The sequence below is a fragment of the Ascaphus truei genome, chromosome 1 (assembly GCF_040206685.1).
Source record: "Ascaphus truei isolate aAscTru1 chromosome 1, aAscTru1.hap1, whole genome shotgun sequence".
Taxonomy (NCBI): Eukaryota; Metazoa; Chordata; class Amphibia; order Anura; family Ascaphidae; genus Ascaphus; species Ascaphus truei.
The window spans coordinates 248707166-248732216 of NC_134483.1; the positions used below are offsets into that span (position 1 = coordinate 248707166).

Consider the following 25051-nt stretch of genomic DNA (forward strand, 5'->3'; position numbering starts at 1 on the left):
TTTTACATACTTTACTGTGTGAGTAGTATTGTGATATTGTCCTGCGAGGAACAACTCCCGCTCTGCTGGGAGCCATCGCAGGTGGAGGCGCTGCATCTGGTAAGAGATAATATATATATATATATATATATAAATATATATATATATAGACCATATGATACCGGTTGAAACACGACATCAAGCCCATAAAGCAATAACAGACCATACGATACCGGTTGCCCTTGACAAAGGTCCTATTCCAGGACCAAAACGTCTGATTGGGTGATTTATCATTTCTATTCAGATGCCCAATACAGATTTTCATTATTACTGAACCGAGTGCAGTCTTTCTTTACCGGACGAGAGAATGGTAATGTTGTTTTTCTATTATTTGAGACTAGCACCTGTCTATATGAACCAGTACATTGAGTGCAAGCTGTGATGTTTGTATATATATATATATATATACATATATATACACACACTAAAGTAGAATGTATAATTTGATATCAAATAAGAAGATAGATAAAATGGTGACTTTTGTTTGCAGGAATGCCATACAGGAATAAAAGGTGAATCCTATTTTTAAAACCACCCATCACAAGTATGGTTTTCAAAATCTTAACAATTCTTCATGTTTTTCTAAGGCGAGAAAAAATATGTAGCGTACAATGTAACTTTGTCAGGGCACAGATACAACTATTACTGGCGAAAAACTTTATTTTTTTACCTGCATATTTGGATGCACATTAAAGTAACGTAGCAAGTAACGAATATCATTTGGAATTGTAACATTGGACAAACTCGCTCAGACTGTAAAAGGAAATTAGAGTGCTACCTAGGATTATGTTTAGAGAGAAGCTAGATAAATATAACACACAGGGAGACTAGAGAGTTGTTCTCTCTACTCTCTCGATGTGGAACATTAACATGCCTTCAAAAATATACACTGTAAGAATTCTTGTGTTTTTTTTTTTAATTCCTTTAAATGTCATTTACTAAACGGTGCTATCCCATAAGACAATATCCAGCGACAAAAGACGCCTTACGGGCTCATTCAAGTGAATGGTGCCTTATGGCATAGCACGGCTTGGTAAATATAGCCCAGACTGTGGCCCATATTTACGAAGTGGTGTTATGCCAGAAAACATCTTGTGGCACATTACATTGAATGGGCTGTAAGGGGTCTTATGGCATAACACTCAGTAAATATACTGTACCTATTTCTTAAAGAATACACACTTTAAAGCAGACACCATGACTGAGAATTTGTTACATCTGCTGTTTTGTATTAAGTTGAAAAAATCCTGATGCTCAATTACAGTATACCGGGCTACAGGGCATTATAGGTTGGAGGTAAGATCTGCAGTGATGAAAATTGGAGGTGTTACAGTACTAGTTTTTGGGCTTTTGCTGTTTACAGAGAAGTAGCTTTTTACTTTTAGGATAACCTAACCATTTTCACTGAGACTATAATGCTGCCTTAACCCCACTGCAAGCTCCTTCATTACATAAAGAGGAAGCATTCCAGATTAAAAAAAAAAAAAAAGTTAAACTAAAATTAAAAAAAAGAAATGTATTGATACCTTCAGAATAAACCAATTTGAAGTCATTACCATGTTTAAAAACATCAACAAAAAAATACTCCTGGCCAAGTTTCATCACAAATATTTAATTGGTGCTCTAGAAGATGCATCTCTCCTTGTCATGGCACAAATTGCCAAACTAAAGAAATATAATATAATGCTTACTCCTGTCAGTGAGTGAAGAAGTATAGTCATACGGGCACCTTCATGTTTTGTCCTACACACATTGATGAGAACATACACCCTCCAGTTTTAACCACAGATGAGAGAAAAGGAATTGTACAAAGCTATTGAGGGTGCTGGTCATTGTCTGATATAGCTTGAAATCTGTACTTTGGTGGGACCTCATCTCCTCCATGAAGCACGGTGTCCATTTCACACTGGTCATACATACATGTCAACATCCTCCAAACAGAAGATGATTAGAACTTTTCTAATGTTTAGTGGAATAGTTTCAATATTATCCTGCAGTCAAAGGATTGTACAGAAGATACTCCCATTGTTGTGGCAGCGTCCTTCCACTCTTGCAGCTATTCTGGTTGTCACTGTTGCAACCCTTTGACTACTTTGAGTGCTAGAGACTCCTCTTGTACATCCTTCAATGTATGGTCTGGCAGGAGGATTCTCCAATTTCCATGTTACATCTGACCTGAAAATGACAAAGTAAAAAACATTATTGTATAAATTTTCCTTGATAAATAGAAGGTTTTATTTGCACTTAGTGACATACAAATACAGTATTTGTTCTGGAGCCCACATCACGTAAAAAACATTAGAAAATAAAACTTACTGTATATACTAAAGATGTCAGTCTGTACAGTTTTATGAGCACCCAAGCCAAAGAAATGCAACATCCACTGCATCTACTACCTACAGTACATTACATGGGGAAATACCAGTTTTTCATTCCACGAGTGAGAGTGAAGGAGAAAAATGCCACAGACCACGTAAAGCAACAGCATCAAAGCCACTAATATTTGACAGCTAACATCTATTGTTGCCAAAAATGTTTCCAGTTACATTTTGACAAAAGGTCGTCTCTTTGTGGCAGCTATTTTTTGGCATACTTGACATATATACATCTGGAAGAGACATTGTAAGAGTAAGATGGTATAGTACTACACACGCACACACCGCAACTGCGTAAATCAAGGGTAAAGTCATCTACTACATAGCTACGTAGCTTAAGCTCTGGGATCTTGTTGTATAAAACATATGAAAGCTGCTATATCCCACCTCATCTGATTTTTCTTTACCACTGGTTTTCGATCTGTTAAAATGGCTACCGGCAATATTCTTGTAGATGTGCCAATCAATACTGGTGATGTCATAATGATGTGCCCTAATCTTGTCTTTCACATATATACCACTGGTTCGTTCAGAGTTATAAATGTCACCGGTATTGATTTGCTCACAAGCCACTTCCATGAGAGCAGGGAGAGAAAATAATTTTTGGACCTCCGCCTGGATTAGAAATGGTGTAAATACATATACATACAGTACATATACACACACACACACACACACACACACACATATAAACTGCAAGTTCAGAATGAGCAGTCAGTTTATTATTATTATTTTGTCTTCATTACAATGTAGTATTTTCCAGGTAAGATTGGTTGAGGTAAGCAAATCGAGTGAAAACGAATCACAGCAAAAAAGGATTGGCTGGAGGCGATTGAGTAAAATGTAACTATTTAATTGGCATAATAGCAAACTCATTTCCCGCTGAGTGGCGCTTTATCAAAGAGTCCTTTGGTCAATCTGCTTATTGTTTAATTGCAATTCCAAGCGAAATAGTCTTTATTTATACTCCCCAAAACTCTACAGTAGTATGTTGTTGTAAGCACCAATTGGGGATTTTCCCTCATTTTTTTCAGAATTGGTTAAGGTGAATTTTTTATTTTCAAGTACGCTAAGAAAGCCTTTTTAAAAGCATTCTTTAGTAAACAGTTCAATATTAACTATGCTATCATTACATGTCATGTTTAACGAGGGCTTATATAAAAGATTGTGTTAGGTAACTAAACTTCATATTGACCAACCTTGGAATTAGGGAATTGTTTTCAGAAACAAAATAGAAAAAGTAAATATATATTTTTCAAATAAAAATCTGGGAGCCACAATTATAATTAAAAAAGGTTAGCCAGTATTCAGTACCACCCATGATATCAGGTCATCACAGCTTTGCCTACCCAGTGAAAGTCAACAGGGACCACATTGGTATGAAAAACTGGCATCTTCTATTATGTGGTAACATCTTTACCAACAAACTATTGCCTTTCTCAACATATATTATCAGTGAGATCAGAAGAAATACCTATTTACTGTACAGTTAGCGGATGCATGCGATAGTATTCAGGCAGAGGAGTGAGGGTACATAAATAGAATAGGACTTTAAGTATGAAAAGTTTATGTCCAAGGGAACCCAAATAGAGTAGCGGAAATCTGCAAAACCTCAGACTGATTGGATCTCCATGGATTAGAGGAAATGGGCAGAATACACATCATTAAACAATTTCTTTTTCTACTTTTATTTAATTGCAATCATTTTTTTCGTCACCTTTTTCATTGTTATGGTCAAGCAGCGGCATTTCATTTCTCCATTTACATAAACATAATGTAAATGTATTATATTCTTTACATATTATTGGAATTGTAATGCTTTATTTGAACACTAAATTTACTATGGCAAATAAATAATCTCATTTTTATGTACACAGTTTCTTCCTATATCTACTGAAACAGAGTAGGGAGGGGGTCATCACAGCTCTGCCTTAATATTCGTTAGTGTGTAAAGGGATGGCGGTGCATAGGGGATATGTTTACAAAGTTATCAAGAGATGATCAAAAAAGATGCCCATTTATTGCACTCTGCCTAATTGTCATGGTTTTCAGGACACAGCAATATGCGTCAACCACTATGCATATCAAATGCAAACACCAGGGAGGGTAATAACAAAATAATTTTTTTTATTTAAACTCTTCTATGTATAATAAAAATATATTAAAAAAACGTGGTATGCCTATTATTTACACAGTGTATATCAAATCATGTACAGTATACAGAACCTCAGAAATGTAGTTAGATATCTAGACAGAAACACGGTTGTATTGATCCACACTTACCCTTATATACATGCACGGCTGGCCTCAGTCACGATCAGAGAACTAAGGCTTATACATGCTAATAGGGAATTAACCCCTTGTGCAGCCGCTATATATGACTTGCGGATTGGATCAATATATTAATGCTTATGTATGATGGCTATGTTTATGCCAAAATAGCCCCAATAGCGGCTATTACCTTCGGGTTTAATGTGTGTGAATTATTACTTTTACATTGATTTGTGGTCAATACACACTCTGAACTACTGCTAAAACGATATTGTGTTATTGTACACTCTTTATTTTTTGGTAAATAGCAAGCGTGTGTGGATATACCCTGCAATAGAGAGAATTAACCTCTTATGCGAATGTTATAACTTCTTGCTTGATTGAGCTATATACTAGCAACTACTTATAACAGCTATTTTGACATAACAAATAGCAACAACAGTGTTACTATTTGGGTTAAATGTGTATGATCAGCTACTTGTGGAACATTCATCTGAGGTTACATATACCCTGAACTGCTACAAGTATAACACTACACCAAGCAGTGAAGGCACAAGTAATAAAAACCTGACCATACTCATTTTCCAATATATAAGCTCAGTTGTGGGTATTTTCCCTTGACCTCAGTTCGAGTATACATTTCACTCTGTTTTATGTACAAGACTGTAACCTGATACCAATGACAGAAAATGGTTTATATACAGGTGATATCTAACTACATTTATGAGGTTCTGTATACATGATTTGATATACACTGTGTAAATAATAGGCATACCACGTTTTTTAATATATTTTTATTATAGCATAGAAGAGTTTAAATAAAATTTTATTATTTTGTTATTACCCTCCCTGGTGTTTGCATTTGATATGCATAGTGGTTGACGCATATTGCTGTGTCCTGAAAACCATGACAATTAGGCAGAGTGCAATAAATGGGCATCTTTTTTGATCATCTCTTGATCACTTTGTAAATATATCTACTGAAATCAAGATAGTGACCCTAACAATATAAATAAAAAACAATTCACTCGTGCTTACTTTTTCTTAAAGGTAAGTAACTTGTTGTGTTGGACAATACAGTCTTCACTGTTGGATACCTGCTGCAGAATGTTTTTTCCGGATTTCCCTTGAAATATGATGTTCTCTTGTACAAGTCCTTTGGTTTGGTCAAGAAGCGCTATGCTATAGTCATGAACTGACTGGATCCTGTTTCTGGTTACCTGGAAAAAAACCATAGGCAAATTGTCAGAGGCTAAAAATACTTCAGACAATGTTTATTATTATATTTTTTATGCTGCTTATAAATGGAATGTGACTTGATGGGGAAATTTTAGAACAACATAGATAACATTTCAAAGTTTTGGACTTTTGTACGGAGACAGATGGATAGCACTATATAGGTTATATGATACAAATAAATACTGTAATACTCGAGTCAGATGGAAATAGTTGCGTGAGAACAAAGGAACAAGCGCAAATCCGGTATTATATTATCAAGTGATCACGCTTGTAAACATGAATAGAAAATAAGAAAAATAGTATGCAGTCCTCTGAAAGGGTGTTGCTCCTTAAAGGACTCAGTCCAAGTCCAAAGAGAGATGTCGAGGTAGGGGATCAGGAGCACACTCACATGCAGGAATATATAAAAAGAGAAGACTTACACACATATAGTGCAACAGAGTTTTTGATGAAAATAATATGGATAAATAAATAGCAATCTCACTCACGTTTCCGGTGAGTAATGAAGGCTTTTTGGTTATCTGGTGTCACCACGTCAGATAAAGGTTTCAATGGTGTTGTCCGTCAGCATACAGTCATGCAGGGAGATGGGGGAAGGAAGATCCCATATGTGGAAAATGGAGGACACAGACATAGTGCAATATTGCTTTATAACAGAAGAATAAATATAAAATGTATACACTCACAAGCATAAAATGGATTCGGGCATTGGGGCCACCCAGGGTCAGACAGTGGCATAAAGCAGCACTTCCTCCTTCTCTGGATACTCCACCCGCGGCGGCCGTCCACAATGGAGTTTTGCAGGAAGAAGGAACCTATTCTGTAGCAGGATGTCACCAGAGTACACAAAGAGCCTGATAGTCCTTTTGTAGTATGTGCTGTCCACCCCTACGCGTTTCACTCGACATTGGAGCTTCTTCAGGGATTTTGATATCCCTTCCTTTTGTACATGTAATTTTCAAATTCCCCGCCAATGCCGGATGGGGGCGTGACGTCATCACGTTTGCCAACGTTGCTGTTGTCTCGGCATGCGATGAGTCAGTACGTCACTGCGCACGCTCATTGTGCATTCCAATGATGTCACGACGAGCCGCGCATGCACACACAAGGATATGGCAAAGCTGTGGTGCAACACAAAGTGATGCGGGTCAGTGACATCATCGCGTGCGTATCACTGATGTCACTGCGCATGCTCACACCAGAGCCATGGCAACAAAAGTCTATACAAGCACAGAAATCAGCACAGGGCTAAATGACTGCCTACACAGCACATAATTGTTAAGTCTGTGCCAAATGTATTCTATAAACATCACAATTTATATTATAAAAAGGTATTCTGAAGAAACACATTTAAAAAAAACATTTTTTTTATAAAAAACCACATGATAAAATGATTGTGGTTGAAAAATATAATCTATATTGATAAATGGAGAGACAAAATTAGAAAATGCAGATATAGATCCTATTATATATCTGATAATCATGCCCAATTTTAAGTTCAAGACACATTAGACTGGGCAAAGAAATATACAAACAGATAATACTTTTTTGTTGTACTATCAAAGGTATTCTATTATAAAATCAGTGAACTGTAATCAGAGGATAAATCTAGTGGGATGCTTATTAATAATTCCAAAAGGGTTTCTTTTGGAAAATCATTACAAAAGACTCATAAAAAAACCTTTAACATTATTTCTAAAATGGATCCATATAAGAATCCTGATAAAAGTTTAGTTCTCGTTTTATTTATTTAGTACCTTTAAAAACAGTATTTGAAATAACCTTTTGTTCTTAATTTAAATCAATACTTTTAAAAACAATATTTGAAATAACCGTACATATTTTTATTCAAATTGGTTATGGTTTAAAAAGGCCAAATGATAAAAATATAATAGATGGATGTAGCTTTTAAATCCGCTTCATATAAATTGAATCGACAGTTGCTATTAAATTAGGATAAAATAACTAAATGTCACTATAAAAGATGTTGTAAGTATGACAAAAATCAATGTTAAAACCTTTTGATTTTGATATAAATGCCTTTTTAGTGTAATTCATATGTCCTTCAGTCAGTAGACTATAAAAGATGGGTACTTGCAATTTTGAGGAACTACGGAACTTGAGGAACATTTAAATGTTTTTTTAAATGTGTTTCTACAGAATAACTTTTTATAATATGAATTGAGATGTTTACCTTTGGCACAGACTTTACACTTGTGTGCTGTGTACAGTAAGTAGTCATTTAGCCCGGTGCTGATTTCTGTGCTTGTATAGACTTTTGTCGCGCTGTGTTGCACCACAATTTTGCCATATCTTTATGTGAGCACATGTGGCTCGTTGTGACGTTACTGACACGCATCACGCACCGAGACACCAACAACGTCGGCCAATGTGATGATGTCACGCCCCCATTTGGCAATGGCAGGGAATTTGAAAATTACATGTATAAAAGGAAGGAATGGAGGAAAGAGATATTAAAACCCCTGAGGAAGCTCCGATTTCGAGCGAAATGTGTAGGGTGGACTGCACATACTACAAAAGGACTATCAGACTCTTTGTGTACTCTGGTGACATCCTGCTAAAGAATAGGTTCCTTCTTCCTGAAAAACTCCATTGTGGACGGCCGCCGCGGGTGGAGTACCAGAGAAGGAGGAAGTGCTGCTTTATGCCACTGTCTGACCGTGGGTGGCCCCAATGCCTGAATCCATTTTATATTTGAGAGTGTATACATTTTATATTTATTTTTTTGTTATAAAGCAATATTGCACTATGTCTGTGTCCTCCATTTTTCACGAGATCCTCCTTCCCCCATCTCCCTGCATGACTGTACACTGACGGATAACACCATTGAAACCTGTATATGAGGTGGTCCCCCAGATAACCAAAAATCCTTGATTACTCACCGGAAACATAAGTGAGATTGCTATTTATTTATCCATATTATTTTCATAAAAAACTCTGTTGCACTATATGGAAATAATAGTGTACAGAGCTTTCAGAATCCCAATGGTCTCCTCTTTAAGAGTAATGTCTTATTACAGTACATATGAAGAAGTTCCATACAGGAACGAAACGCGTCAGAGTGATCTCTGTGATGCGCAGCATCTAGTTTAATAAAGCTGATTTTAACTGTTCACGTTTGCGGCTGAGTTCCTGTTGCAGTGACCACCTATACACTACAAAAAATCTTTATTGCAAATCCTTGGTGGAGCACGCAGGCTACTACACGGAGCTGGGAGCTGGTCTTCACTTCCCCTTCCTGATGACTGCGCTTGGATCCGCCCCTCGTATTCGTTCCAGGGCTACCCAGGATCGCTGATTTGGCAGTGCAGGCTTCAATCAACCACAGCATAGCTGTTGGCCCTCGGGGATGACGTCACATACCAGCGCGACGCCCGAGGAGACGGGACCGGCCAGGCAGAGGCAGTGAACACACCGGGTTGGTTCAGGGCAGCAGGTGACAGCATCGTGAGTACACGGGAGGGGTAGCTCATGGTTGCCTCTTTCCCTGTCTCTATACCTTTCCCTGTGCAACAGCCCCCCACCCAGGTTTTATTCCTTATCTTGCCGTATGCTGCTTTTGTTGCCGGTCCCCTCACACAGGATCTTCATGTCTGTGTAGCGGCCATTCTTGTTCTCACACGAAAAAGTCAGACATTGCTTATATACACCCAGATTTACTTGTGGATCATTGGAAGCACCGGACAATACGGGGTTCATTCCCCCACAATCACCATATGAAGAAGAGGCCATCTCTTCAAAAGCGCTATACAATTTTATCTCCTCTATGAAATGCTCATTTGTGTCTATTAAAGTATCAAAACCTACATCTACACTTATTCGGAGAAATACTGTATCTGCTTTGGAACTTCAAATTTCCCTTCAATTTCAAACAAACGACACATGTACTGACATGTCCTTTTGTTTACAGCAACACTCTCATACCTTCATGTCTGCTGTCTGTATTAACTGTAGTCCACATCCACGGTTTCCAATGACGTCATTCTCAATGATGATCCCATCCCCCTTGGAGGTGATGCCATGGCTTCTGTTATCATAGATGCCATTGCCCCGCAGCTCCACTCTGCATCCTGACTCAATATGGACACCACTCAGTCTGTTGCATGAGATGCTGTTGTTCCCGATGCGGGTTAGTTGAGTGCTCTGAAATACGGCCACCCCACTATCTTGGTTGGCATGGATGGCGTTAGACATGATGTTCAGTGCTTCACTGCTCTTAATGTACAATCCAGTAGCTGAAACAAGACAATAAATAAATCTATTCCTGGAAATATTACAACATTACCAGCTTTAAAAGATGACCAGATCTATTCATAAATAGCTACAAGCAGGATGGACACATGTGGTGGCAGGAAGTGCTCTATGATGCACTCTGGAGAAGCTTCCGCTATTTGCCACTGTTGGAGACAGGATATTGGGCTTACTGAATCATTTGGTCTGCCCCAGTATTGGCAGCTCTTATGTTCTTGACACCAGTTAGCATGTTAAATGTTAAAGTTCATGATAGTACAATTAGAAAAAGACTGAACAAGTATGGTTTGTTTGGAAGGGTTGCCAGGAGAAAGCCTCTTCTCTCTAAAAAGAACATGGCAGCACGGCTTAGGTTTGCAAAGTTGCATCTGAACAAACCACAAGACTTCTGGAACAATGTCCTTTGGACAGACGAGACCAAAGTGGAGATGTTTGGCCATAATGCACAGCGCCACATTTGGCGAAAACCAAACACAGCATATCAGCACAAACACATCATACCAACTGTCAAGCACAGTGGTGGAGGGGTGATGATTTGGGCTTGTTTTGCAGCCACGGGACTTGGGAACCTTTCAGTCATTGAGTCGACCATGAACTACTCTGTAGCCCAAAGTATTCTAGAGTCAAATGTGAGGCAATCTGTCCGACAGCTAAAGCTTGGCCGAAATTGGGTCATGCAACAGGACAATGATCCCAAGCACACCAGCAAATCTACAACAGAATGGCTGAAAAAGAAAAGAATCAAGGTGTTACAATGGCCCAGTCAAAGTCTAGACCTCAACCCGATTGAAATGCTGTGGCTGGACCTTAAGAGAGCTGTGCATAAACAAATGCCCACAAACCTCAATGAACTGAAGCAACGTTGTAAAGAAGAGTGGGCCAAAATTCCTCCACAACGATGTGAGAGACTGATAAAGTCATACAGAAAACGATTACTTAAAGTTATTGCTGCTAAAGGTGGTTCTACAAGCTATTGAATCATAAGGTATACTTAGTTTTTCACACATGGCTTCTCCATTTTGTTTTTATTTTTGTTAAATAAATCATGACACAGTGTAATATATCATTTGTTGTTGTTCATCTGAGGTTGTATTTACCTAATTTTAAAACTTGCTAAGGAACAGGTGATTGTTATTATGTCCTGATACTATATGTAAAACCATAGAATTCAAAGAGGGTGTACTTTCTTTTTCACACAACTGTATATATATATATATATATATATATATACACACACACACACACACACACACACACACACACACACACACACACACACACACACACACACACACACACACACACACACACACACACACACACACACACACACACACACACACACACACACATTACCCAGACACAAGACTATATGTATATGTCCTCTTTAATAGCTACATTACCGTGCAATCCTGTATTGTATCTTTCCTTGTGTTTGGTCTCTTTTATAACCTTAAATGTTTTATTCATTTCCCCTTTATCTATCTTTTTCTAAAGTGCTATATAAATAATGTTATTTTTATTATTACTACTACCTCCATCCAGCAGCAAAGGGATTATGCAGAATTATATTGTCATACTTAACAAGTTACTTGTTATAGATGTTCTCAAACATGCAATTATAATTTAGCATACTGTATACTGTCCTTATGTGACATATTTGTCAGTTTTGACAGCTGTAAAATCAGTAGTCACTAGTATGACTTAGCTCTGTATCCAAACAAATGCTGGCTATCTGCGTTTTAAATGGATTGGTATTGTTTATGCTGTGTTTGTAACATTTTGTTAACAAAAGCTTTTATCTCTTGTGTTACACTTGAAATTACTTAGTCTTTGTCTTCTGATGTACAATTACATGCCTCCGTGTTCATCAGTGTTGTTCATCAATTGTTCAGTAGGCTTATTACTCTGTCCTTTTGTATCTCTTACATGTCAACTTTTAAACATGGATGCAAGCAGATGTGGTGGGGGAGGGGGGAGAGGGGAGCGCATATAAAAGAGGAGAATAATAGACTAAGAAAAATACAGCTCTTAGCGGGAAATTGTAATTGTAGACAGTTACAAAAATAACAAATGAAAAAATGAGTCCAAGCCACAGGCAGCAGATCAAATATCGGAGACTACAATTTTGCCCTTAAATCTGCACAACATACAGTATCATAGACGATAGAACTGACCGACTTGGGATACAGAATTTAGTGGCTACCAAGTCAAGAAGTTTCCCAAACACATATTCCTGTATACTTGCATTCTTAAAGCACCCGAAAGCAGTGAATCCAATCATTTTAAACTCAATGGATGCTATGGCCCCATTCCATATGCTGTCATGTCAATTCTAAATGCTGGAGAAAAACTCAGCTCCATTCAAATGAATAAGGGTCCAAAGTCCCTATTCCACATGCCATCAAGCTGTTTTTGTCTATGCTTCATTTTAATGAATGGAGGTTGAAATCTTCTCCAGCGTGTTGACGATGACATCACACCATACTGAGTAGGGGTCTAAAAGAATTATGATGAATCAACATTTCTTAGTCATTGCATGTTTCTCAGCTTTTCCGTTTAGGAGTACTTACAGCACATGGAGCAACTTGAGTAGTTAACGGTGTCATGGCTTCATGCACAAGTGTGCATCTTTTGCAGTGAATGTAAGAAAATTGATTGACACGTTTATTAAATATGATACTAATAATAGCAATAGGCATAATAAGAAATACTTGACATGTTTCATATACAGTCTCTAATCATTTGCTATGCTACCTTTTTTTCTGGATCGCACTTAATTGAATTACCGATTTATTATTTTTTATTTTATAATTAATTTGAAGTCAAACATTAAACCGTGACGGAATAGGATATCCAGAGCGCAGACTCTCAGGGTGTGTGAAAACTAAATGAGAGAAATATAGTGCAATATTTATGTACAAACAGTGCGGCTGACAGCTGGAGGACCGGCTCTTGAGTGCGCGAGTCTCCCTACTGTTTAGTTCTTTGACTCTGTATATGTGAGTACATTTCCACTCACTTACCCTTCTTTTAATAATTTTATAAAAACGATATTGCACTGTGTTTGTTTCTTCTTCTATCTAATATATGCAGTGTCCCATCTGATGGTTTTGATACTGGGAAGAAGATTTGGAATACGTATCCCTCTTATATTATATCCAGAAATGCCTGATAATATCTAGTAGCATGTCAGTGGGCATTTTACCCTCCCCTATGTTTGATACTATCCTATAGTTCATGCTGTACATATTGCACTATATTTCTCTCATTTTGTTTTCACATACCCTGAGAGTCTGCGCTCAGGACCTCCTATTCCATTACCGTTTCATGTTGGGAAAAAAATCACTTGTTCTCTGAGCAGCATCTCTAACGAAGGGTTGTATTTTATATTATTTTTTATCATATATCACCATTGTTCCTTTCACTTGTGTGACATATTTATGCACTTTATTTTTAATTAAGTAACTGATTGCGCTTATATTCTATCAACTAAACATTAAAACGTAGACGAAACCAAGATGCCAAATAAAACTACTGAGTATCAATTGAAACGAAGGAGATTGCGAAGTGATCACACTAGTGCACTTTGTTGGCATTATATTTACCAAATATACGCCTCTAACAAAACATGAATAACTAAATATTAAAACAACGTGTCCACAATTGTGTATATAAAGATGTGTGTGTGTGTGTGTGTGTGTGTATTTATGTATGTATGTAAAAAAAAATTGCAAAGCCAGTATAACCAGCCTCACACTGATGAGACCCAAAAGGTCGAAACTGCAGTCTTTGGGTAGGTTTACTGGCTATGCATCTTGACCCAGGCTGTGCTGAAAAGCGGTGCAATGCAGCAAGCATAAGCTTATAAGGGTCCATGTCATTTGAAGCAAAAGGTGACACTGTGTGCTCATTTGCATGTAATTTCCCAGAATCCCTTGCTGCAGCGGAAGCATTGTATGCTGGGCGATAATGGGGAAAGGCATGGTTGCAGACCTCTAAGACATGCAAATGAGCACACAGTAATATTTCCATTTGCTTCGGAGACCCCCTGCTCATCTACACTAGATTTTGAGGCACAGTCAGTTATTTTATTTGACAAATTCATTCAGAGAGATTATAACAAGGATAATCTGATTGAATCTTTGAGGAAGGTTAACAATATGGAAAAAGATTCACTATTATGGCAAAACGTTAAGAAAAAAACATACTTTTTCAGAAGGTACAGATAAAATTGTTAAGGTTCTTTTTATTACTAAATTTAATTCTGTCAGCAACACCATACAACAGATAGTGAATTAAAGTTGGAACATCCTTTCCAATGATCCTATCATAGGCCCATTTTTAGAACCAGGACCAAGTTTTATTTTCCGTATGGCCAAAAACTTAAAAAAATCAGTTGGCACCAAGTGATATAGGGCCTATGCCCAAGTCAACTGAGGGGGCCTCTTGGATGGCTAAAAATCCATCAGGTAATTTTAGTTGTGAAAAATGCAAGGCCTGTGTAATGTTAGATCCAGAGAGAAAAACTTTCAGCTCAAATACCACAAAAGAACAATATTTGGTAAAGGATTGTATTTCATGTAAATCCACCTACTGTACGTGGTTTATCTCTTACAATGTCCGTGCGGATACCAATATATCGGTCGCACAAAGAGATATTTAAAAACTAGAATCCTAGAGCATGCTAGGAACATCAGGCTTGGTTTTGACAAACACATTGTGTCAAGACACTTCAAATAAAAACATAATAGTGATCCTTCTCAACTCAAATACATAGGCATCCAAATCAAACCATTGGGGAGACGAGGAGGTGAAAGAGCTAAATCTCTATCAAAACAAGAAAGCCTATGGATCTACAAAATACAAACCTGGCTCCATTGGGGTTAAATGAAGAGATTGACATTTGGTCATTATTTTAATCATTGTATTTTGTTAGATTCCATATTTTAACCCTATCCATGTTCAGCCTCATCATTTATTACCACGTTAAACTTGAATATTTTTAAAATTATTTTATTAATTATAAAATGTTTTTAATACTCAAGAGTATTATGCATTAACTTATACTCTGTGCTCTAATTCATTCTTCCCTTGTCACCATATTATTTCATATTTGATTAATATTTTTTATTGTATTAGTCCAGCCTATCATATTGATTTTCATAAATTCCTCCTAAGCTCTTTAAAGGTTGATATTAATTGTAAGCAATTATCTTTTGTTACATTGTATCTAACTATGTTTTCTTTCATTCTAGAGCATTGTGCATTATATTACTCGTACCCATTTTTTACCATATCAATTTGATATATATTTTTTATGTTATTGTCTCTTTTTTAGAATAGAACACAGTCCAAAACAGGAACCTGAGCACAGCCAAAAAAATGTGTAACATGGGACAATTGACCGTTCAAAAATGTATTACGTTAAAAAAACATGTAGATAAAGTCCTGACAAATCCTCTAGCGCGTTTCACGCGCAGGGCGCTTTGTCAAAGAGTGATCTGTCAGGATAAACAGTGGCTTGTTATAGAGTAACTCCTTGTTGGACCAGCTGATTCTCAAATGTGATTATCTAATAGGCGAGGAGCACCTGAATAGGGCATCATATTATAATATACATATAAAGAATATACAGACATATAAAACACACTTAAAAACATATCTAATCTCCAATTTAGACATATACATGTAACCCATGTCCCCCCCCCCCCCCCCCCAGTCGCAGATTGGACCTCTAGGGTGTAGTGAGGGCTGGCTACATGTACTATGGTGGTGCATACCTGCTTGGAACAGGAGGGCCTGAGTCTCCCGCGTTGGTGTGGGGGATGACAGGACCAGGCTTCTGGGGTATATGCCTTCATCTTTAGTGGTGGTGGTGCAGCGCCTCCATCTCTGGCGAAAACCTAGGGAATAGGCTGGAATCCTCCCAGAGAAGCCCTGGTCCCAGGGCGAGAGATTCCAATCTCACACACACTCTCTTTTTATATAAAACAGCAATGTCTTTATTGTCCTTGTAACAATGATACAGCACACAGCAGCAGCAGCAGTTCATGTACAGCAGTGCTTCCAAATGTACAGGTATATTCCTCCACTCCTCTCCTCCAGGCTGTACCCTAGCAGGATGGGCTGTTTGGGGCTTCAATACCCCAACCCCCACCTCCAGGATGTACTCTCTAGGTGAGGGTAGATCTCTTCCCCCATCACCCCCTCAGCAGGGTGAGGGGCATTGGTCCACAGCACTACAGTGCTATCAGCTCTAATCAAGGTACTGAGCGTCTCCTCTCCTGTCTCCTTCTACTCCCAGACCATCTCTCTCTCTCTGATCCAGCACTCTCTGCTCCCAAGACAGAACTCAACTCTGAACTAACTGTCACTTACAGGAACAGCCCACTAAATAGAGACAGCCCCACCCCTCATGATGTCACCACGACCTCCCCTCTGTCTCAGGCCTGCAGACAGAGTCAGGGGCCTGCCTCTATCACTCAAGGCAGGGCTTGATGTGGGGGAAAAACCCATGATAACTACTGGCGGCCTGCCCTTAACAGGACTTAGTATGAGAAAGATATATAGCCCCCATTTCTTACCGGGGCTACACTCTCCCTCAGGTGGAATCCAATGGTCCCCACTTGGACCTAACTTTAGCAGCACCATCCTGCGGTGAACAAACCTGGGAAACAAACACATTGCAGGTTATCATACTTCTTGAGCCAACCACCAGGTGGCATATAACAACAGTACGGTTACTCCCAACGGGGAGAACCACTAATGATAATGCTTTGGGTCAGGCTTTCGTACCTTTATGGTCAGTTATTGTAAGGTAGTAGGGCTGTACCGACCCAGACTCTGGCCGGTATATCACGCTGTGCATGTATATGCACCGACCCACACTCCAGGCCTGGACTACCTCACTGACCTTATCTTCATTGTGGTAACCCGCCTTACCAAACTTCGTTCTCAAATACTCTTGTACGGCATCCCTGAGCCAACTATCTCTGTTCTCCTCTATTTCCCTCATTATGGGTTCAGGTACATAAGGGTACTCGTACCCGTGGGACTGCCTATACCTGGACACTATGGCTCTGTCTGCTCTGCTCAATCTGGGCAGCTTTCTAGGACCCGCCCTGCTTGGCAGTACCCAAAACTCCAGTTCTGCAGGGGCAATGTCATCATACAATATACTAGGCCCCTTAGGCATGAGGAGTTTTTGCTCTATCTCCTGGTATCTGTGCTCTAACTCATCCACCACCTCCTGGGGAGTATAGGCACCCACCGCCCACCAATGATCAACTATGTTGTTCCTGATCAACAGGAATCTGGTACGGTCCATACCCTTGTGGTAACCAGTGAACAGGGGTGCCCACCACTTGTCACGGTGCTCATACTCGGACACTGCACTAGAGGTACCTGTCTCTGACTCAGCTTGGGATGATACACTGGACGTGACCGCCTCAGTAGAGTGCGAGCAACTGCGTCTACCTCGTGCGTTGATGTGGATGGTGGGGTTCATTTTGGAAATCACCTTGCTTACAGGCCCTGCCTCCGCAGTAGGGTGGGACCCTCGGGCCCTCTCTCTAAACACAGGAGAAAATGACATGGGGTTAGGCACACGTATTACAGCATCATACAGTACTTCCCCATCAGATCCCTCATCACTTAGTTCCCAATCCCGCAAATCTTTGGAGTACTTGGGGTTCTTACTTAACTTATCCCCTCTAGGTCCCGGTGTCATGACTCGTGACGGGGCAGGGGCAGTGGCCGGGGCAAGGGCGCTACGGACTGGGGCTGGGGCAATGTCCGTTTCAATGTCCAGCAAGCGGGTGATACCGCGACCACTGGGCACTTTCTTGCTTTCCCTCTACGGCGTGCTTCGTGCTCCTCTGTGAACGCCGTGGTGGTCAAGGTTGGCAAGTTCAGCCGCCATTGCGGCTCCTCGGGCCGCAAAGATGGCCACCGGCCCTCCATGCCAGCCGGAACCGGAAGTGTCGTCATCGTTGCCGCCCGCGGAATCTCCATCCGCTCCATGGTCACGCACCGGAAGTGCGTCGAAGACCGGAAGGGGCGGTGGGGGATCATCCGGTCCGCGGATGGGTAAGTAGGCCGCGAGCCTCTCTTTCTCGCCCTCTGCAGGATCCTTCTTTGCCTGGCGGGAGTAAGGGGGTGGTGGAGTCTCCTTACCGCTCCGCTGCCGGCGGATGACATCTGGTTCCTCCGGAGCCGTCTCGGATCCCGTCTCTGCCGCACTGGGAGTCACCACGGCCGTGGGACTTCTACGGGCCTCAGGCCGCACCAGCGCTCGCTGTCGGTGGGTGTCCGGACTCATCTGCTCCCTCTCTCCGGTAAGTGGACCGCCATCTTTATTACAGCTGGGGTGGTTCGACGGTAGGCGCATCGCCACCGATGAAACGCAATCTTCTTCCTCCGAAGACGACTTGGTCAGATCCTCCGCTAGGGAGTCACCTGGGTCTTTTGCTGCCCCGCCAGTGGTTAGTGGAACGAAACGGGCCCGCTCCGGTACCTCCACTGCGGTCACGCTCTTCTCCGCCGGAGTTTCTCTCGGCTCGGTAGTTGGCTGGGCCTTGGTTCCCACCTCATCAGTGGTGCAGGGAACTAGGGCAGCCTCGTCCGCTGTCTCCACCACCTCCGTTAGGGTTCCCGGAGAGGCACCCCGAGGGGTCTTTATCATGGGCCACGGTTCGTTAAGCCATAGATAGTACGTGCCATATTGAGGGCATCGTGCTTTTGTGCTTGCGGCCGGTCCGGGTGTCCTGCAGTGGACGCACAGGCACCGGAGGTACTCTCGGCCCTCGATCTCCACCACCAGGAAGCCTCCTGGGAGTTGGAAGATTGTGGTGCTTAGTTCGGACATATTTCGCGCAGGGGTTGAACAGTTCAGTTCAGTGGTTCCTTGCTCTTCAACAGTCAGGTAAAAGTGAAGTTCCTCGCTCTCACTTCCTGTCCCTCCCTTCGCTGGGGAGGACGCTCCTAATTGGCTCTCCTTGTGCCCCCTCCCTCTGGTGGAAAGAAGAGGAGGGGCACTCCTTCTCTCAGTGTGATGTGGCCTTGTCTGTTGGCCAGTTACAGCACAGGTGGGTGGACTTTCGGCTTTCGCGCCGCTCCGCTCCTTTTTCAGGGGATCTGGGTTTGGCGCCAAACCCCTGCACATTTCTCTCCCAGTCTCTTTGCATGATTCACGTGCGCGCTCCAGAATTGGCGGGAATCGCCATTTTTGGTTCGGCTGCTAACTGCTGGGCCGTGGATGGCGCTGCGGTCGCCATTTTTAACTCTTTCGTGCTCCGCGGAGCACATGTAGTGACGGCCGCCATCTTTGATGAGCCCTCCAAATGTATATCACCGCTATTCTCAGTGTCTAGTGCAAAACTCGTTCCTAGACACTGACTGCTCTCACACTGCTCACTAAACGTTCTCTGCATGTTTTCTCTCTGTGCTTTACCCACTGGTATGATGTGGCATACCCCAGGCTAGGCAGAACTCCTCTGTGCACTGCACTCGCTGACGGTTCCTACAAGTACTCTGTGGTGTGTTTTATGTGGGTGCTGGCTAGCGTACCGGGCATCTCCCTAAGGTACGGGCGTCTCCTACTTTTGGACACTCATAGTGCGGGCCCTGGGCCATGGTCCCTGGACAAGTTAACAGGCTAACCCCCCCAGTTGCCTCACACTATCTGCCTCAAGGGACTAGGACAGATATAGCTCCACACCCATCTTACATCACCCTCTTAGGGCACCCAGGGCGTACTGTGCGGGAATCCACGCTCCCCTGACTGCCCCTGGTATTACATGCCCTACTCTCTCCAGTACTTGCACGGAAGGTGCACTTCACTCTTCCCGCTCTGCCTTGCTCGCCTCCAAATGTAACCCATGTCCCCCCACCCCCCGGTCACAGATTGGACCTCTAGGGTGTAGTGAGGGCTGGCTACATGTACTATGGTGGTGCATACCTGCTTGGAACAGGAGGGCCTGAGTCTCCCGCGTTGGTGTGGGGGATGACAGGACCAGGCTTCTGGGGTATATGCCTTCATCTTTAGTGGTGGTGGTGCAGCGCCTCCATCTCTGGCGAAAACCTAGGGAATAGGCTGGAATCCTCCCAGAGAAGCCCTGGTCCCAGGGCGAGAGATTCCAATCTCACACACACTCTCTTTTTATATAAAACAGCAATGTCTTTATTGTCCTTGTAACAATGATACAGCACACAGCAGCAGCAGTTCATGTACAGCAGTGCTTCCAAATGTACAGGTATATTCCTCCACTCCTCTCCTCCAGGCTGTACCCTAGCAGGATGGGCTGTTTGGGGCTTCAATACCCCACCCCCACCTCCAGGATGTACTCTTTAGGTGAGGGTAAATCTCTTCCCCCCTCACCTCCTCAGCAGGGTGAGGGGCATTGGTCCACAGCACTACAGTGCTATCAGCTCTAATCAAGGTGCTGAGCGTCTCCTCTCCTGTCTCCTTCTACTCCCAGACCATCTCTCTCTCTCTGATCCAGCACTCTTTGCTCCCAAGACAGAACTCAACTCTGAACTAACTGTCACTTACAGGAACAGCCCACTAAATAGAGACAGCCCCACCCCTCATGATGTCACCAGAACCTCCCCTCTGTCTCAGGCCTGCAGACAGAGTCAGGGACCTGCCTCTATCACTCACGGCAGGGCTTGATGTGGGGGAAAAACCCATGATGACTACTGGCGGCCTGCCCTTAACAGGACTTACACCAGTAGGAGAAGGATATATAGCCCCCATTTCTTACCGGGGCTACATACAGAACTCAATACAAAGAATTTTATAATGCAAGACATATAGTTCTGTAGAATGTCACTGTTAAAAATAAACATAAACAAAAAATATCCACAAAGCCAGAACTATCCCACAGCTTCAACATACTAAATGTATCATGTACAAATTGTTTACAAGAATAAAGACTAAACTAAAGAAATAATGAACTGATACCATAACTGTGTCTAATTCTTTAAATTCAGATACTAAGTTCATGAATATGGTAGTATTAGATCTCTATACACATTTGTACGTACCAAACATGTATAAACCCCCTGTCACCCATGGTAAAAAGTATACCCATAAAGCCTAATAAGCCTGAAAGACTATTTGTATATGAATAAAGTACCATGCTTTTAGATTATGTTCTTGATTGTCACTCAAGCAAAAAATGCTTAAGTTCCCACTCCACATTTAAACCCTTGGGGTAAAGAGTATCCAGTGTGAAAACCCAATACATTTCACTTTTGTTGAGGGAATTCAATCTATTGCCCCCCCCCCCTCCCTTTTGGGTAGAGCAACATATTCCACTCCAAAAAATTAGAAATTAGCAATACCCCCTGTATGGCATTCGGGGAAGTGCCTAGAGACAGGGTGTTCTAAATCCTTCTTTTTTTATTAACCTACAGTAGAGACTGCGACTATTCTAACGCAAACCAGTGGCAATCGCCAAAAAGACCCAGGTACATTCTGAATACATGCCTTAAACTTGCCTTAAACTAGCCCCAGCATTTCTGCATTGATTAATGGCCCATCAGATTAACAGCGGGTTTCCCTGGCAGTCCCATTCAAACTTAATGGGACTGCCAGGGACCCCTGCTTTGTTAATCCTATGGGTCATTAGTCAATGCAGAAATGCCTTAAACAAGCCCAGCACATACCCAGAATGTAACCGGGCTAGTTTAAGGCAAGCTTTAGAATAGTCGTGGTCTCGTCTGTAGCATGTTCTGCGATCCTACTCTGAAGGGGCCTGATGGTGCTCCCTACATATTTTTTTGATTCCAGCCGCTCAGAATCACATAGACCACAAAACTTGTGTGGCAATTGATGAATGATGAAATCTCATAACTAGATTTAGGTTGTGCAATTTTAACTTTTTTAGTGGGTTTGGCGTATTGACACCATCCACAATGACAACATCTGTGGAACCCAATGGGTACGTATGTGATCAGTGGATGAAGAGCTGAAGAGACTCGGGGAAATCGATGAGGCCAAGGTTCTGGCTCTTCTAAAGACGAACCTAGGGCCATCGTTAGAAACAGAATTAAGTTCTGGATCCAACTTTAAGGTACCCCAATGTTTGTGAAGTATCTTGCGGATCTGATTGGCTTGTCCATTATATTGAGTAATGAACAATGGATTTAAAGACTCCTGTTTCTTACGTTTTTTACGGTAAACCAGATTTCTCCTGTCCTGAACATTCGCTTGTTGAAAAGCTGCATCAACATCTTCCTTGTCGTAACCCCTTGCTCTAAATCTCGCACTGAGATCCTTAGAATTGGTCACGAATGAGTCCTCATCCGAACATAGTCTTCTGTAGCGAAGGAATTGTTAATTGTAGATCCCATGTAAAAGGGCTCTAGGATTACTACTTTTTGCATGGAGGAATGAATTTCTAGAGTGTGTTTTTTTTAAACACATCTGTTTGTATTAAATTGTTCATATCCATATAGAACATCACATCTAAAAAATTAATGTGGTACATATCCGTATCCAAAGTTAATTTTAAATTAGCATAATTGGTATTTAAATTATTAACAAAGGTGTTTAATGTGTCCGTGTCACCATCCCATATGAAAATGAAATCATCTATGTAACGCTTGTAAAAAACAGGACTGTTTTCTTAGGACTGTTAGATCAGTTCATTAAAATAAAATAATAACATTTTATTACAACAATATCAATGTGACACAGTGTGAATTATTTACAAATAATTATTAAAAATGAAATCCCTGTAGTGGAGTTGGAGTAGTTTAATGTTCTTGGGTAAATTTATAGCACATTGGACTTATCCATGTATGCATTAATATGCTTTTTCATATATGCTTTACCCAGGATAACTACTCTGGACATCAGATTAATATTGTATTTTGTATAAACTGGTTTCCCAGTACCGGATAAACACTGTAGATATAGAGTTATTATTATTAACTCTATATCTACACTGTTTATCCGGTACTAATTTAGCCACATGTAGAATGACAGCAGGGTTTATACCAATATTCACCTAATGTTTGACTCTAAACCCCCCTGTGCATAAAAATGCCAAACATCTCTGAATAATAACCCAAAAGGGTAACTAATATATATCTACATCTAAACCCTCTGAACTAAGAAATATGAAGTGGATTAAAACATGTTGTAGGGACTCCGTTTGACCAGCTCATACACTGGCGACACACTTTATTCGAGCTCGGCTAGTCCCACGAATTCGGGTATACCCGGGTGTATTGAGGTTTGTGACTGTTTTCTGCCCGAGTGCATTGGGTTATTTTCCAGGCAGGGATTGAAGCATTTTATTCCCACTGGCTGCAATACTGCACAGTATATATATATATACTGCATTACAATTCATGAATTTATGCCATCTTATAGACACGCGAAGCATTGCAGCCTATTAAATCCTAATCATTATCATTTAACAGATCAGCCGCCCGTCAGCCAGGCATGAACCCAGGCTGGGAAGGCAAACACAACGGGGCTTGTCAGAGGTGAGGAGCGGCGCATTCCAGGTATCTGCCAGGTACATACTGGGTATTTGCTCGAATAAAGTGTGTCGGTGCAGTACTTCAGTTTTCTGTTTACATTCTGGTCCGTAATCCTGAGCTTCTGATTGGCTCGCTTCCTACTATCTATTCCTAATGGAGAATGGTTAGTTACACCTCCACTCTCACGGAGCATAAATACTTACCCAAGATACAGCTCACTAGACTCCTCCCCCCTGAAGAAGCGAGTGTATCTCGCAAAAACGTGCATCGAGAAGTAGGGCGTCGCATTCGGTGACGTCATAGGAGTTGGCACATCAGACCCGGGAAAACACGGCTTGTATACATTTGTTTGCTCTCTGACCCTCCGTGGCAGAGTTACAATATGTGGTAGCATTCACTACACTGTCTAATACAACAGAGAAATTAGTTCTCACCATCTAGACTCCGTTTATTTTCACAGAAATACATTAATTTTATATATTATGAGTGTCTAATGGGACTATATGAACTGTTCCCATGTTTGGTCTCTGACCCTCCGTGGTAGAATCCTATGCATTGTTTGATGTAAAAGAGCTATACTTTACCATCTCGACGCTGTCCAATATCACCATATATATACACACTATGAATGACCAATGAAGCTACAGGAGTTGAGTTATTAGCTTATCATTAGCCCGTAATTAAACAGCTTGCATCATGTTTATCTCTATTTACAACCTGAGCTACTTAGGCAGTACTTCCTTATGTACTAGCATGTTATGAGTGGGTCTGCCTATAATGTGAAAAGATCCAACTAGCAGTTAAATAGCCACTCTTACTATATGTGACCTATGCCGCAGGGCTTCTGTGAATCATAGCGAAATATACCACGGATATAATTGCTATAACCTTGGATACAAATTTGAGATGAATGATACATTAACCATTAGGACTATAAATCCTTTGATTAATGTTACTTTATATATCATCACAGATACCAAATGATACTTTTTTCAAATAAGCACAAATTGTATCCATTCTCTATCTCCCGGTTATAACTGGGAAACCAGTTTATACAAAATACAATACTAATCTGATGTCCAGAGTAGTTATCCTGGGTAAAGCATATATGAAAAAGCATATTAATGCATACATGGATAAGTCCTATGTGCTATAAATTTTCCCAATGTAACGCGTAGTTGACCATAAACGAAGCGCGACCACAGCAGGTTTGAGGTGAGGAGACGGTCTTCATCCGCCAGGATGGCGAATCCTCACAGTAACCCCCCCCCCTCTAGGAGCGACCTCCGGGCGACTCCACGAAGGCTTCCCCGGAAATTTTGTGTGAAAGATACGAACCAGTCTGGCTGCGTGAA

General features: G+C 41.1%; 1 protein-coding gene across 1 annotated transcript in view; it reads right to left on the reverse strand.

Annotated features, from left to right (window-relative positions):
• Nucleotides 1–962: 962 nt before the first annotated feature.
• Nucleotides 963–25051, reverse strand: part of FBXO10 (F-box protein 10) — a 230830-nt gene continuing 206741 nt past the window's right edge. Inside the window, 3 exon segments of the mRNA XM_075602769.1 lie at nt 963–2214; nt 5724–5905; nt 9870–10180. Coding sequence (XP_075458884.1) covers nt 2037–2214; nt 5724–5905; nt 9870–10180 — 671 coding nt within the window. The 3' untranslated portion in view covers nt 963–2036.